The 14,570-nt window shown below is 32.0% G+C and overlaps 1 protein-coding gene across 5 annotated transcripts; it reads left to right on the forward strand.

Annotated features, from left to right (window-relative positions):
- The first annotated feature begins 4,802 nt into the window (after positions 1-4,802).
- Positions 4,803-13,500, forward strand: LOC122518131 (ATP-dependent 6-phosphofructokinase). 5 transcript variants are annotated; one of them, XM_043636863.1, is made up of 17 exons: positions 4,803-5,070; positions 6,844-6,967; positions 7,051-7,202; positions 7,282-7,471; positions 7,545-7,755; positions 8,017-8,125; positions 9,605-9,793; positions 9,906-10,096; positions 10,183-10,261; positions 10,638-10,664; positions 10,777-10,797; positions 11,012-11,113; positions 11,185-11,391; positions 11,557-11,709; positions 11,792-12,116; positions 12,219-12,441; positions 12,563-13,500. In XM_043636863.1, exons 2-17 carry the CDS (start codon positions 6,871-6,873, stop codon positions 12,705-12,707), a joined length of 2,421 nt encoding a protein of 806 aa, XP_043492798.1. In that variant the 5' UTR covers positions 4,803-5,070; positions 6,844-6,870; the 3' UTR covers positions 12,708-13,500. The 5 variants fall into 5 exon arrangements, with proteins under 5 accessions (XP_043492798.1, XP_043492797.1, XP_043492799.1 ...); XM_043636862.1 differs by lacking the exon at positions 8,017-8,125 and adding an exon at positions 8,930-9,038; XM_043636864.1 differs by lacking the exons at positions 8,017-8,125; positions 10,777-10,797 and adding an exon at positions 8,930-9,038.
- The last annotated feature ends 1,070 nt before the right edge of the window (positions 13,501-14,570 follow it).

Raw genomic sequence — 14,570 nt, forward strand, 5'->3', positions numbered from 1 at the left:
GAGTAGATTTCTAACAGATTTTCTTTGATTATTTATCGAATGACCCCAGGATATTCGTTGCATCGTCGTCGTCGACGCCGACGATCGGAAACTTCACGCATGACCGAAAAGGTCCGAACGGATGTAGGATTCAGGATTTTCTAAGGAAACGGGGAATGTTAGGGGATGTCGTTGCAACTCTCCATTCCGTATGTTACGCACGAATAAATATACTATCTTTACGGCTCGTACCAAACAAGAATGATCATCGAAAAAGAAGAAGAAAAAGAAGAGGTATGGTCTATCAAAAATCATCCATGATTTTCCATACTTCTTATACCGTGAAAAGATCGTTTGAGGAACGATAGGACGCGAAAATGAATCTATCGGCGTTTCGAGTTAGCTTTCGTGAATGTAAACTAGGTGCTTCCTGCACGACTCGAACAGAAAGAGAAAGAGAGAGAGAGAGAGAGAGTGCCCGATTCGCTGGTCTTTTTTCACAAGGCCGATCGATAATGCCATTGCAAACACCCTGTATATGCTCGGTTAATGTTAATGGTAGGGGCTGGCACAGCTTGACAGGGGTGGCTTGCCCCCTTGCCCGTGAGTTAGAACTTCCTGAGGCTTTCCTCGCGTCCACCCTGAGAACCACCCTGAGAACCACCCCGAGAACCACCCTCGGCTCGCTTCTCTGTCCTGTACCTTGGCTAATGGTCGGAGCAGGAAATATCAAAAGTCACCGTCTTCGTTAACGGCACACTTTCTAAGCTTTCCCTTTCTCTCTTTTCTTTTTTTCTTTTCTAACTTTCTTTCTTCCTTTCTTTCTTCCTTTCTTTAACTACGGAATAGAAAACAAACATTCGCACTTTTCTAATTCGAGAATATCTTTTCCCCAAGTATCGTTAGCCGTTAAAGAATAAAAGATACTTTGAAAAAAATCCTTCCCTTTTTTCTCGTACTTTTGCAAAAAAAATATTATTCGCCGAGATACGAAAATCCCTTAGGTTTTATTTGGGAAGGTCGGATTGGCCTATGCGATACGATCTTTGTCATTAGAAAAAGATGAATCTGAGGAGAGAAAAGCAAACGTAATCACCGTTTGTCACGAACGCAACGCATTCAACAGGTTAGTGTGGCATATTAAAAAGAATTTATTCGCGAGCTAATAGATGCCCTCCTCGGTGATGTCCCGCTATCGCGAGAGTCTATTTCATTGCGAGTTTCGATGTACCTGCTACTACTTCCTCTGGGTTTTGCGTCTCATTTTACGATCTCTAACTTTGGTAAGAAAGTTTGGACGAATAAAAAATATATCGATCGTAACGATTCGATATTTTGGACGTGAGAAATCGAGGATAACGAGTTGCGTATCGTACTCGAGGGATTTGTATTGATATCTGGTGATTTAATTTGTAACAATTAGGACCACCAGGGTATCCCCTAAAAGTTGAATGAAGTGTACGAGCGAAGAGAGGAGAAGAAGGGGAAGAAAGAGAAAGAGAAAGAGGAGGGGGGAAAGGTGAGGGTAGCGGAGATATACCGCGCCCTGCTATTAATATCAGTTAACGACCCGATATGATCGCCCGTCCATGGTCAGACCGGCTGCTAGCTATCATTATGTTCGGTTCATGAACTGGAACTATGGGTTCTAGACTTCGCTTCGACCAGAACAGAACTTAACCCTATCGATCGAGAACGGTAAGATGACTCACGGCATCGATACCTCTACTTCTCTTCCTTTTCTTTTAAAGGACTCGAGGAAATCACGGTTTATCGAATTTCGTTTAATATCCTCTAATCGTATCCTTTTGATCTCTATCGAGATATAGTTGGCAATTGAAAAGACCGTTCGAGTTAAACTAGAGGATCGCTTTTTCCAACGAAAATCTTTTGGAAAATAGAAATAGTATAAGATAGGAAAGTTTAGGAGGATCTTGATCGAGTAGAGAAACGATGTATGACGTAGGAGTACGAGTTAGGTAACTAAAGACGCGTAGTAGAGGGTTGTTATAGTAGCAAGGAATAGATAGGAATGGTGGGAGGGAGGGGGGGGGAGTTTGCGTTGGGTCGGTCCGTCGAGGTAGGAGGAGGCATCCTGGTCAACGTCGAAACGAGCCTGCCGCTTGGATTACCATAAGCATTCATATATGCGCCAGCACATTATACTTGCATACCTGGCTGGCATAAAGGCGCTCGACAGCGATGGTGCTCGTAGAATAGCCACCTACCAAGTTCTACCTACTTACTTACTTGTACCAACCACCTTCACGAGCGACCAGCACGCAAACCTGATTGACTTGTAGATGAGGCGACACAGTCGATATACTTCAGAGTCGAACGTCCGGCTAGGAAAGCCCTTATAGCTCGTCCTCGCAACAAGCCTGTGTTCCTTCCATGCTCCTGCTACTCTATGCTCCTACCAATCCCTTCGAACGACCGCTCAACGACACTCTCTCGATTCTTCCACATCCCTCGTCCGTAGATTTTCCATCCTCTTCTCTCTCTCTCTCTCTCTCTCTCTCTCTCTTTCTCTCTCTCTCGCAACCACCGTCCGTTATCTAGTTAATTAATCTCTGCCGAGGGCGGCAGCAGCAGGGCGGCAAAACTCCCACCGTTTCTGCGAGCAGCGTAACGAACCTCGACGACCAAAGTGTCGACGAGTTCTCCTACCATCGACTTTCTCTCTCTCAACCCCCCCATTACACCACTTCACGCACCTATCTCACCCTATCGTCTGACTGAAATTTTCATTAGATTGCCAAAAGAAACCTTTGTCTTTCGTTAAATGTCTTTTAATCAATGTTACTTTATAATTGAAACAGAATGGGCCTTGTGCTTCAAATTTACATAGATGAAATACCACAAGAGTATTTCATATGTATGATGAAAGAAGAGCAGTAGCTATCTTACGTGTAGGAGGGCTTAAAAAAAGTCCCGAAGTCTAGCCCATGTGATGACCGAAAAGTTCAGAACCGATCATATCGAAATATATTCGTAAAAGATCTAGCGTATCCTCCCCGCTACCCACTAGTACACGTATCATAATTCTTAACAAGTCCTCGTGAAGATTTTTTTTACGAACGAGTAAATATGGGAATAGAGCGAATTAATGTTCATTAAAGACTCCTATAAATGTGGTCCGTCCATTAGTCATTCAATCGGAAATATCATTTGATACTGATCTATTATAATCTTCGGTTAAAAGAGTAAGTGGTACAATAATACCGAGAGAGTATTTTCTACAAAACGTAATTCTTTTTGAACTGAAAAATAATCTATTTTTTGTATGCAATAATATAGTATAGTCTTTTTTTACAATCACAAATCACCCAAGCACAAAAAGTTGATGGTTATGCTATTTAAAATAAGCTGTTAGTCCTGACTGTTTAACATCTTTTTATTCGCTTTATTTTTTATGTATATCTTTTTCAGAAGGATTATGCAACTGTCGCGATATAATAATAAAAAAATATAATAGAAGTTAATCTGCGAAGTCTGTTATTAAATAGTTACCGTATATAAAAGCAGTACTTTACTATCTAAATGTTTTAAAATTATCAGCCGTATAAAAAGAAAGTTCGTATATGTTTTATGTAAAGATTCCTTCATAATTAAATTATAATTTTTCTTAAAAATATATTGTATATATATATATTTAAACTTTAACATTTCACTTAAATATGAATGACTATGTTGACGATTATTTAATTCAAACAGTGAATAAGTAAGCCACTCGAGTGAGCCACTATAGTGGCTCATCGACCTGGAAAAAATAATCGCAAAAGCCACTTTAGTGGCAGGCCGGCTAAGGCGCATATCGGTAATTGCAGTGCTCTACCTTTATCCATCGACCGTCGGTAACTGCCACTGTCGGTAAATGCCACCGTCGGTAAAAAATTTTTTTTTACTCTACGTCAGTAATATTTTGTATTTAGGTTCCTGACGGTCAATATTATTAAAGTACAAACTCTCATTAAAAACGGTCGATGTTTTATAAATATTACCGACGGTGGCAGTTACCGACAGTGGGAGTTACCGACAGTAGGAGTTACCGACAGTGGGAGTTACCGACAGTGGGAGTTACCGACGGTGGCAGTTACCGACAGTCGATGGATAAAGGTAGAGCACTGCAATTACCGATATAGGCCTTAGCCGGCCTGCCACTATATTGGCTTTATCGATTATTTTTTCCAGGTCGATGAGCCACTATAGTGGCTCACACGAGTAGCTTACTTATTCACTGTTTGAATTAAATAATCATCTACATAGTCATTCATATTTAAGTGAAATGTTATAGTTTAAGTATATGTACAATATATTTTTAAGAAAAATTATAATTTAATCATTAAGGAATATTTACGTATAAAACATAAGAACTTTTTAGATCTCCTACTTGCAAGAATGTAATTTTTCTCTTTAAAGTTTTTTTCTACGATTGTAAATAAAGGAAATATTTAATGTAGGCAGAGTTATTATCATACTCTATATATAATATACCTACATATATACATGCATAAGTATTAATCGATAATCGCAAGAGTTCGACAAGACATCATTTAAATTGCATCTATTATGTTTTCGTTTGTTAATACAAAGTCTGATAAAAAAACAACTTTCAAGTCTCAATGTTAGTCTTAAAAGAGATAGAGAGAAAGGGAAAGAGAGAGAAGAAGAGATATCTTGATACGATAAAAAAGTAATAAAAGATCATTTTTCACGATACAATTGATAGAAATGCATTCTCGTAATTTTTAAATAAGCAATTCGAAGAATTCAGCGCGAGCTTAAGGCGTCGCGCTATTGGTTGACATGATTGCCGGGTAACGTTGATTGGTGAACGAATCGGATGGTGTAGAATCACGTGCTCAAGGAGGGTCAGTGGTAGAGCATAGGAACTTAAAGGTCACCTTCAGTCGTCCAAACGTAGTGCAAGTCTTGTCTTTGACGGTTCGATAGTTGTAGCATCTACATTTTATCAAAGAAAGATAATAAAAAAAAGAGTGAGAAAGAAAGAAAGAGAGAAAGAGAGTGAGTGAATAGCACGTTTTATCGTAGTCTGGTTCGCTCATTCGAGCGTAATTTTCTTTAAAAGTAAGTAATGGCCATTGAATACTTTCTTCCTTTTAAAACATCAATTACATATAATAATATAGTTATAGTATTCATAGTTTTTCAGTATGACAATTTTTTCCCTCGTTTCAATCATAATTCTATAAATTATACAAATAAAATGTTATTGAATATGATGCAAAAATGTTCCACTTTAGGTGTGGATAATTAACTTGTTCTCTTGACATTAAAGCTCGATCCACAATATTTCGACTGGCTACATTCACTTCTACATATACATGCATATAAATTGGCACGAATTGTCGAACACTTTGAATTTATATCGAAGTTAGTTTATTATACTGGAAAAAAAACGTTAAGCGCTTTTTTAAATGTTGTACAATTTATTCGAATGCAAATATCTTCTCAGTTATTTTATTCATTAATATTGAATGAACGTTCATTAACATCGATACGATTTAATTGATACATATTATTAACATTACAGAAAAAGATAAAGAAACGTTGTGAACCGATCTTTATTCCAATAATTGACGATTATTAACTGTGTATACACATACATTTTTATTACTATCAATATCATACTATTGGAATTTCATATTTTATATTATTTGTCACAGAAAAAGAAAGAGAAACGTTGTGAATCGAGCTTTATTCGACAATGGACGATTATTCATACACATATATACATTAGTATTACTATCAATATCATACTGTTAAAGTTTCGCGTTTTGTTGACGTGCCACCATTTGAAATGTTGCCAAAATATGTTTCTTTTATTAATAACATTGCATTTCGAAAATCAAAACGATCCTTTGAGAATATTGTTTGAATGTGTCTTTCGTATTTTTATTCTATTTTTATTTGTCAAACACTTTTTCGAATATGAAAATTAAATTATATTCAAATTCAATCATAATTTAGTAAAAATTGATTAGTTAAACTATTCAAATTATAATAGAGGTAAAATAATATGTATAAAATAATATAATTTAATTTAATGTATATATATATTATTGTATACTATATTTATAAAACAATTATATGTAATAATCATTATGATATACAACATCAAACTGTTTTAACATTTGCCAAAATATGATTTATCTTCTATATACATATGTATGTACTATTATTTTATATACACGTATTATGCATAAATTATTGAGCTAAAGTTGCAACGTTTATTATATTCTATTGTGACAAAAGAAACTCTACTTTGAAAATTAGAGATATAAATTGCAATGACAATTTTTGTTTCAAGGTTAAGAGATCTTTTCTCTCTCTCTCTATTGCTTCCAAATTTATCCTATAGATTGTAAACAATTATAAAAAGAATAGTAAATAAATACTAATAATATATTCGTGGTTTTGTAATCTGCATCGTGTTTATGATTAATTATAGTCTCAAATATAGATAGCAATTCTAGATAGCAAAATATTGATTCAAGTTCTATCAATAATGCAATCTATTGCATATAATAAACCAATTATGTCGAATAAAAATCATGATATTAAAAGAGAATCCGATGTGTATACCGCACATACATATGCTGATGATAAATCAAATTCTTTCAACTTGTCAAGAGAGAGTTCAGAAGTATTTTGCTCTTGTAACAATGTACAACATGAAATTGATTTAAGTAAATATAGAATGTAGGAAATGATAAATAATTAATTTAAAATAATTTGACTAGACAAAAGTAGATTGTCTATAAAAGTATTTGTACAATTAATGTCTCACAAAATACCTTTGAAAGATTAATTTATTTTAATTTATACTTTTTTTTATAGAAAGATTGTCAAGTCAACGGCACAATTATGGGGGAAGAATCAGCATCACAAACCAAGTTTATAAAACCAGGAAGTCACAAGGGTAAAGGCTTAGCCGTCTTTACCAGTGGTGGTGATTCGCAAGGTGAATATACATTTTATTATATCAATGTATTTAATTCTATGATATTAAAGAACATATTATAATACTTGAAAATTAATTTGTAGGTATGAATGCTGCTGTAAGGGCAGTCGTGAGGATGGGCATATATCTTGGTTGCAAAGTTTTCTTTATCAGAGAAGGCTACCAAGGTATGGTAGATGGAGGAAGTAATATAGTAGAAGCAAGTTGGTCATCCGTATCATGTATTATTCATAGGGTTAGTAATTGATGCTTGATAAGAGTTTCTAATTTATTTACAATTTAGCAGCATGATGTAATTTCGTCAATCTTTTTAGGGTGGCACAATGATAGGATCCGCTAGATGTACAGATTTCCGAGAACGCGCTGGTCGTTTAAGAGCAGCTAAGAATTTAGTAACCAATGGAATATCCAATTTAGTTGTTATTGGCGGTGATGGTTCTTTAACTGGTGCTAATCTTTTTAAAGAAGAATGGGCTGATCTTTTGAAAGAACTTACAAAAAATGGTACATAAACAAGATTAAGATCTAATCGTAATCATTAAATCGTTCGATATTATATGTAATATTTATCTATTAGGTGAAATAACTCCTGAACAGAGTGAAAAATACAAGTACTTACATATCGTCGGTTTGGTGGGTTCTATCGATAACGACTTTTGTGGAACTGACATGACTATTGGAACAGATTCAGCGTTACATCGTATTATTGAAAGTATTGATGCTATCGTTAGCACAGCTTATTCTCATCAACGTACTTTTATTATGGAAGTTATGGGTAGACATTGCGGGTATGTATAATATCTAATTTAATATATATATAGATTGTGAAAACAACCAAAATTTACTTCATTTCTAAAAAGAGTTATTAGGAGTAAGAAAAGTTTTTTATCTTTTCGTCGTAGACGATCTTTAGAGTCCACCATAATAAAAGTTTCCAACTTTTCTGAATATTCCTTTACATTTTTTAATATCGACTTAGTCATTGGTGTGTTGGTTACCAAATTCTGTTATATGGTACAATATAAAAATGAAAATTAACATTTGGCTAGGTATTTGGCCATTGTGGGCGCTCTAGCTGCAGAAGCAGACTATGTTTTCTTCCCAGAATGTCCACCACCCGTCGACTGGCCTGAAAAACTATGTAAAAAGTTGGAACAGGCATGTTTTATGAATTTTCCAAATTTTTCATTTTGTTGCTTTTAAACTAATAGAATCTTAACAACAACAAATGTTTTTATTTTTTAATATCATGCTTTAATTGCTGAATGGATTTCAATGTTTCAAATATGTACCACATTTAAAATCCTCCTCTGATCCGGACACACGAGGGCGAGTGGACATAAATGTTTCCTTTTTTTACATTTGACAAATCAATTCTAAACTCCATAGACTTATCATTTCAATTGGGAAAAAAAAAACCAAAACAAAAAATATTGAAAATAATCAGAATTCAGAAGGTTTCAGGTATTTGACTATAGCCTCGAGTTTGGCTACCGAAGCTTGTTATTCGTTTCTTCCTGAATGTCCAACAAAAGGTGATTGGGTCGACGAAGTTTGTGAAGCTGTGCAAAAGGCATGTCTAATCAAATTGTCAGCTCTACAAATTTTGAACTACGTAATTTACGTACAAATCGTAATAAAAATCTATGAAATAGTTAGATCCCTTTGACTGTAGATAAATATATTTTAATTTTTTAATTAAATACAAAGTAGCCCATTACTTTTAAAGGACATTCAATCATATATTTCAAACGCTAGATTTCATATTAAAACAAAAAGTAATATTCAATACGAAGATATGTTTCGATATGCCAAATGCACTGATGAATACATTATCAATTAATTCTATTTATCCTATTTAAAATGAATCCTTGTATTATGACTCTAATAAGTCATTGGAAATGTACTTAATAAGTGTAGTACATATTATCTTTAGCTAGTTTTTATGGCATACCATTACAGTTACCTGGCTCTAGTCGCAGCTATCTGTTGTGAAGCAGATTTTGTTTTCATCCCAGAATGGCCACCAGAGCAAGATTGGCCGAACAAGCTCTGCAAAAAATTGTTGCAGGTTTGCTAACGTTATGTTTTTTTTTATTTTTATTTTTATTTTTATTTTATTTCAATTATTTAAAATTTAATTACTGCGCTTTTTTCTTTTTATACGTTGCATCTTTATACAAATTAAAAATTAGATTTTTTTACAGTATTATTATTTGTCGTTTAAACAATAAAAAAGCTTTGTACCAATAGAATATATATAAATTATTCTTAATTTCTTACTCGTATAAAGGGGTAAGTCAATTTGTAGTTTGTTGTTTCCTTTTTTGCTTTCGTGTCCATTATTTGAAAATCTAACATTACATCTACAAAGCTAATGTAATATACGATTTTTTAAAATCCTGTAAAATTACAATCAAAGTTTCAAAGTTAACATTGAAGATATCAACTTTAAATATTAGAAATGTTTTATAATTATTAAAATATCGTATATTTTATGCTATTCATAATAATTTTGGATTGATTAATAACTTGCTTGCTAATTATTTTCTATCGTTATTGTACACATTTTTTCTTACATACAATTAATAAGAAATAATCACACATTTTTTATCTAAATAGTAAATATTCTTATAGGAACGTCTTACTGGACAACGATTAAATATTATAATCGTTGCTGAAGGTGCTGTTGACAGGAATGGCGATCCTATTACTGCTGCAAAAGTACATAAAGTTGTAGTTGATAAATTACAACAGGATACTAGAATCACTGTGCTGGGTCATGTCCAAAGAGGTGGTAATCCATCTGCTTTCGACAGGGTGTTGGTATGTTCTTTTCTCATTGATTACAAATTACAATACGTAATACTAAATGCATCTATTATGTACAATAAATATATGTAGACATTTTTAAATTGAAATTCGTAATATTTTATAGGGATGTCGTATGGGTGCAGAAGCTGTAATGGCATTGATGGAAGCAACACCTGAAACAGAAGCTTGTGTTGTTACACTGGATGGAAACCAAGCTGTTAGATTACCACTCATGGAATGCGTACGTCGTACAAAGGCTGTAGCTAAAGCTATGGCAGATAAAAATTGGGATCTGGCAGTACAACTTCGAGGAAAGTAAGGGATATGAAGTAGTTTCAATAATTCAATGGAATATGATTTCATATGATTTTGTAAGTTCACATAATTATAATATTTAACAGAGGTTTCGCTCGTAACTTGGAAACGTACAAAATGTTGACTCGATTGAAAGCACCCTCAGATTATGACATTAATGCTAAGGTAATAATTCTTTTTAATTATACATTCTCTTACAATTGGAATTGAAAATCTTGATAAGTAACTCTTGTATTAATACAATTATTTGTAGTTGCGATTCTAAACTTTACAGATTTTTTATTCTATGAAATAAAAAACAGTATTTATATACAGGGTGAAATAATTGTTAATAGCAGAGTCTACAAAAAGAAAGGATATCATAAACGTACATTTTTCTATATACAATAATGAATATTTTACAAGCATAATTTTATCTACTAACACTTATTTCGAGTTTTATTCTGTATATATATACACAAATATCTGCATATATTAAATACATTAATTAATATATTTACACATTATCTAATAATCTACGCATTATGTAATATTGCTTCAGGAATTGAATGGTCCTACATTAACAAAGGTAAATTTATATAAAATAGTTATAAGCTTCATTTTTTATTCAACATTAGATTATTCATAGTTTAACGCTTTTTTGAAATTTCTAATTTTCTTCTTCTTTTTTCTTCTAAAAGCAACTCACTCTGTGCGGACAAGTGAGTTAATCTGCTATTAAATAATACATTCCTGTTGTGATAAGAACAAAAAATATTCTAAAGCTGTATATATTTACTGTGTATATCAATTATCATTTCAGATTGAATGTACAAAACATAAAGAAATTTAATGTATTTTTCTATGCACGTAGCATGAATTTTTATTAGTATTTAAAATATATAAATGTATGTATATTTATATATTTTATTTCAGGATCATCATACGGTGGCTGTTATGCATATCGGTTCACCTTCTTGCGGTATGAATGCTGCAGTACGTTCTTTCGTACGAAATTGCATCTACAGAGGAGATAAGGTACATAAAAAAAGGAAATATATTGATTTTATATTTTAACCAAATTTCTCAATTAAATTATAACAATTTAGGTCTATGGAGTCTGCGACGGTGTACTGGGTCTTATGTCTGGAAAATTTAAATTAATGGATTGGCCTTCGGTAACAGGATGGGTAGCACAAGGTGGTGCTTACTTAGGAACAAAACGTGCTCCGCCAAAAGATGATCAATTACCTCAAATCGCTCAGAAATTGAAAGAATTTGGGATTCAAGCTTTGCTTATTATTGGTGGATTTGAGGTTGATACAAAATTCTTGTTTATTAGCATATTTATTTGATAATATTAGGTTGTCCTAATTTGCTCTTTTAAATAAGTGTCCCACTTATGATTAATAATATTATAAAGCCTAATATTTAAAAGATATATTTTTTACTGATCAGGTGTTACTTTTATTTATTTATAGGGTTATCAAACAGGACTTATGTTCTATAACGCCAGAGACAAATTTGAAGAATTTCGAATTCCTATTGCTATGATACCTGCTACTATTAGTAACAATGTTCCTGGTACAGAATTTTCTTTAGGCTGTGATACTGCCTTAAATGAAATTACTGAGGTATTTCCTAATACTATCTCGAATTGTTAATAATATTTATACGATATTTTATATTTTATTTATATGATAATCTTCTTCCTAGATTTGTGATCGTATACGTCAATCAGCACAAGGTACTAAACGTCGCGTATTTATTATTGAAACAATGGGTGGTTATTGTGGCTATTTAGCAACAGTAGCAGGACTAGCTGGTGGTGCTGATGCAGCTTATATCTTCGAGGAAAAGTTCAATATCAAGGATTTAAATCATGATGTAATAGCAATGGCTGCAAAAATGTCTGAGGGTGTACAGAGAGGACTTATTCTTAGAAACGAAAATGCCAATTTGAATTATAACACTGACTTCATGCAAAGACTGTTTAGCGAAGAAGGAAAAGGATTGTTCAGTTGTAGGATGAATATAATCGGTAATTTTACGTAATATACATTTATTTTATATGTCTCTAGGAATGGATATTGTGAAGTTGTAAAAAATTGGAGAAATTAATTTTCTTGTTTTAATTTAAAAGGTCATATGCAACAAGGTGGTTCACCGACTCCTTTCGATCGTAATTTGGGTACTAAAATGGGTGCTAAAGCTGTCGAATGGTTTAGTGAGCAATTTAAGAAATGTATTAACGCTGAAGGACGCACGTATACGACTGATTCAACTAGTGCAGTAATGTTAGGTATCGTTAGAAGGCAATATAGGTTTACACCATTCACAGAACTTTTAGAAGTTACTGATTTCGAGTAAGTGTGTAATTCTTCCCTGTTTCATTTTTAACTAATAGTAACTTTATTTTCTATCGATTAATTCGGTTAGATTTTATTTTTGGTTGCGTTGTTTTATAATTTGATAATATTTTCGCAGGCATCGCATTCCGACGTATCAATGGTGGATGAAATTACGACCATTACTGAAAGTTTTAGCGAAGCACGAATCTACGTACGAAGAGGAAGGTTTATATATAACTGTAGAAGAAATGGATCTTGGTAATGATTCGCCTCTTGTGTAATTTGTACACATCGATACCTCGTACTCTCGGTACCTTAATTTAAAGGTAATGTGTCTATGAAGTGCGCATTGATTGTGTGCAATATAGGTTTTAATAAATATTTGCAGTATTTGCGTCATATATTCGCATATTCGCGTTTGATTGCTTAATATGAAAAAGAAAAAAAAAGGAAAAAAAATAGAGAGAATTTTAGATAATACTTTTTAATAAATAAGATACTTATACAAAATTAAATCCTAAAAGTATTATTATATAACTCACTCGTTATGCAAATGTCTTATATCGAGTAAAAAAAGAAAGAAAAGAAAAAAATATCTCTTATAATAATACATTAAATAATGCACTTTTCTCTGTAGTCACATATTTGTTAAGCTTAAAAAAAAATAAAAGAGAAAAAAGAAAAATAATATAAAAAGTTAAAAATGTGAACACTTCAAATAAATTGCATATTATAAAACAAAAATAAAAAAACACGAGTGGTAAATAGGTAATAATTCTATTTTGTTTTTCGGCGTTATATCATTTTTACACCTTAAGCAGCATATTTTAACTCAGGTAAAAAATAGGTACAAAGGCAATACCTGGAAACAGAAAAATTTAATTACTCCTATCATATTAATACTAATAGTTATTAATATCTGTCTCTGTTACTCCTGATTAATTAATAATATTAGAGTAACGAAATGATGTCATCGCCATATATTGAATATATGTCAAATTAGCTGTGTGTGTGTGTGTGTATATATGTACTACCAGTAATAATGCATATAACTAAAATGCTTTTTTAAAAATATTTCACTTTTCGTTTAGTATCATTCGAGAAGCATTATTTATATAACTCTCTCTCTCTATATATATACGATGAAAATAAAAATTGTGTGGCACTAAAGAATTTAATTTATATGATCAAAGTTTTAAATATAAATTAGAACAAAATGTGTATGTACTTTGAAAATAGGGTTTCCTCGAATATCGCAGTTTCAAGAGTTTGATATGCGGCTCCGATTCCTATAGTCTTATAATATTTTTCTATATCTAATGTTGGGCCACTTTTTGGCCACAAGTAAAAGATATATTATAAGAGATATATCTAAGATATATAATATATGTATATATATTATATATTAATTATCACTTTGGCATTCATATTTTTATTTTTTTATTAATATTTGCCAAATAAATATAATCTATATATATATAATAATAATAATAATAATAATAATAATATAAAATAATAATAATATATATATATATATACACATATATATTAATGAAGCAATCATTCTGGTATATTTAAAATCGATATTAAATGTGTGATGTTAAAAACAAATGAAACATCCTTTATTTATAAAATGAGCGAATTAATAATTACCTTAATATATTTTAATTTATTTCAGTATTATGTTATAATACAACAATTTCAATTTATTTATGTGTCTCCAAAATTTCATATTTTAATAAATTACCAATGATAAAGTTTGAAAATTGTATAATTTATCACTGATATATACATATACATGAGTCGAGAAGTATATCAGATTTAGTCTTTATTCTGCACAAAGATTAAATGCTAAACTGTGTTTGTGGTTTATTAAGAATGTAGAAATAAGAAAAAAATGTTGTTTTGTGCCAATTTACGTTGATAAATGAAGTTTAACTTTCAGTTTAGCATTATTAAAAGCTATCTAAAGCTATTTGGAGAATATACTTGTCTACCTCAAAACATAATTTGCAATTAAGAATGACTCTTGGGATAATAACCGATCCTGAGTCACGCTGATTGCATATATCATTAAAACATTTTGCTAAAATTTAAGATTTTGCGACCATGAAAGTATTTAGAATTCTTTTTTCCTATTATAC

The sequence above is a fragment of the Polistes fuscatus genome, unplaced genomic scaffold, assembly GCF_010416935.1.
Source record: "Polistes fuscatus isolate 324 unplaced genomic scaffold, CU_Pfus_HIC Scaffold23, whole genome shotgun sequence".
NCBI classification, from domain to species: domain Eukaryota; kingdom Metazoa; phylum Arthropoda; class Insecta; order Hymenoptera; family Vespidae; genus Polistes; species Polistes fuscatus.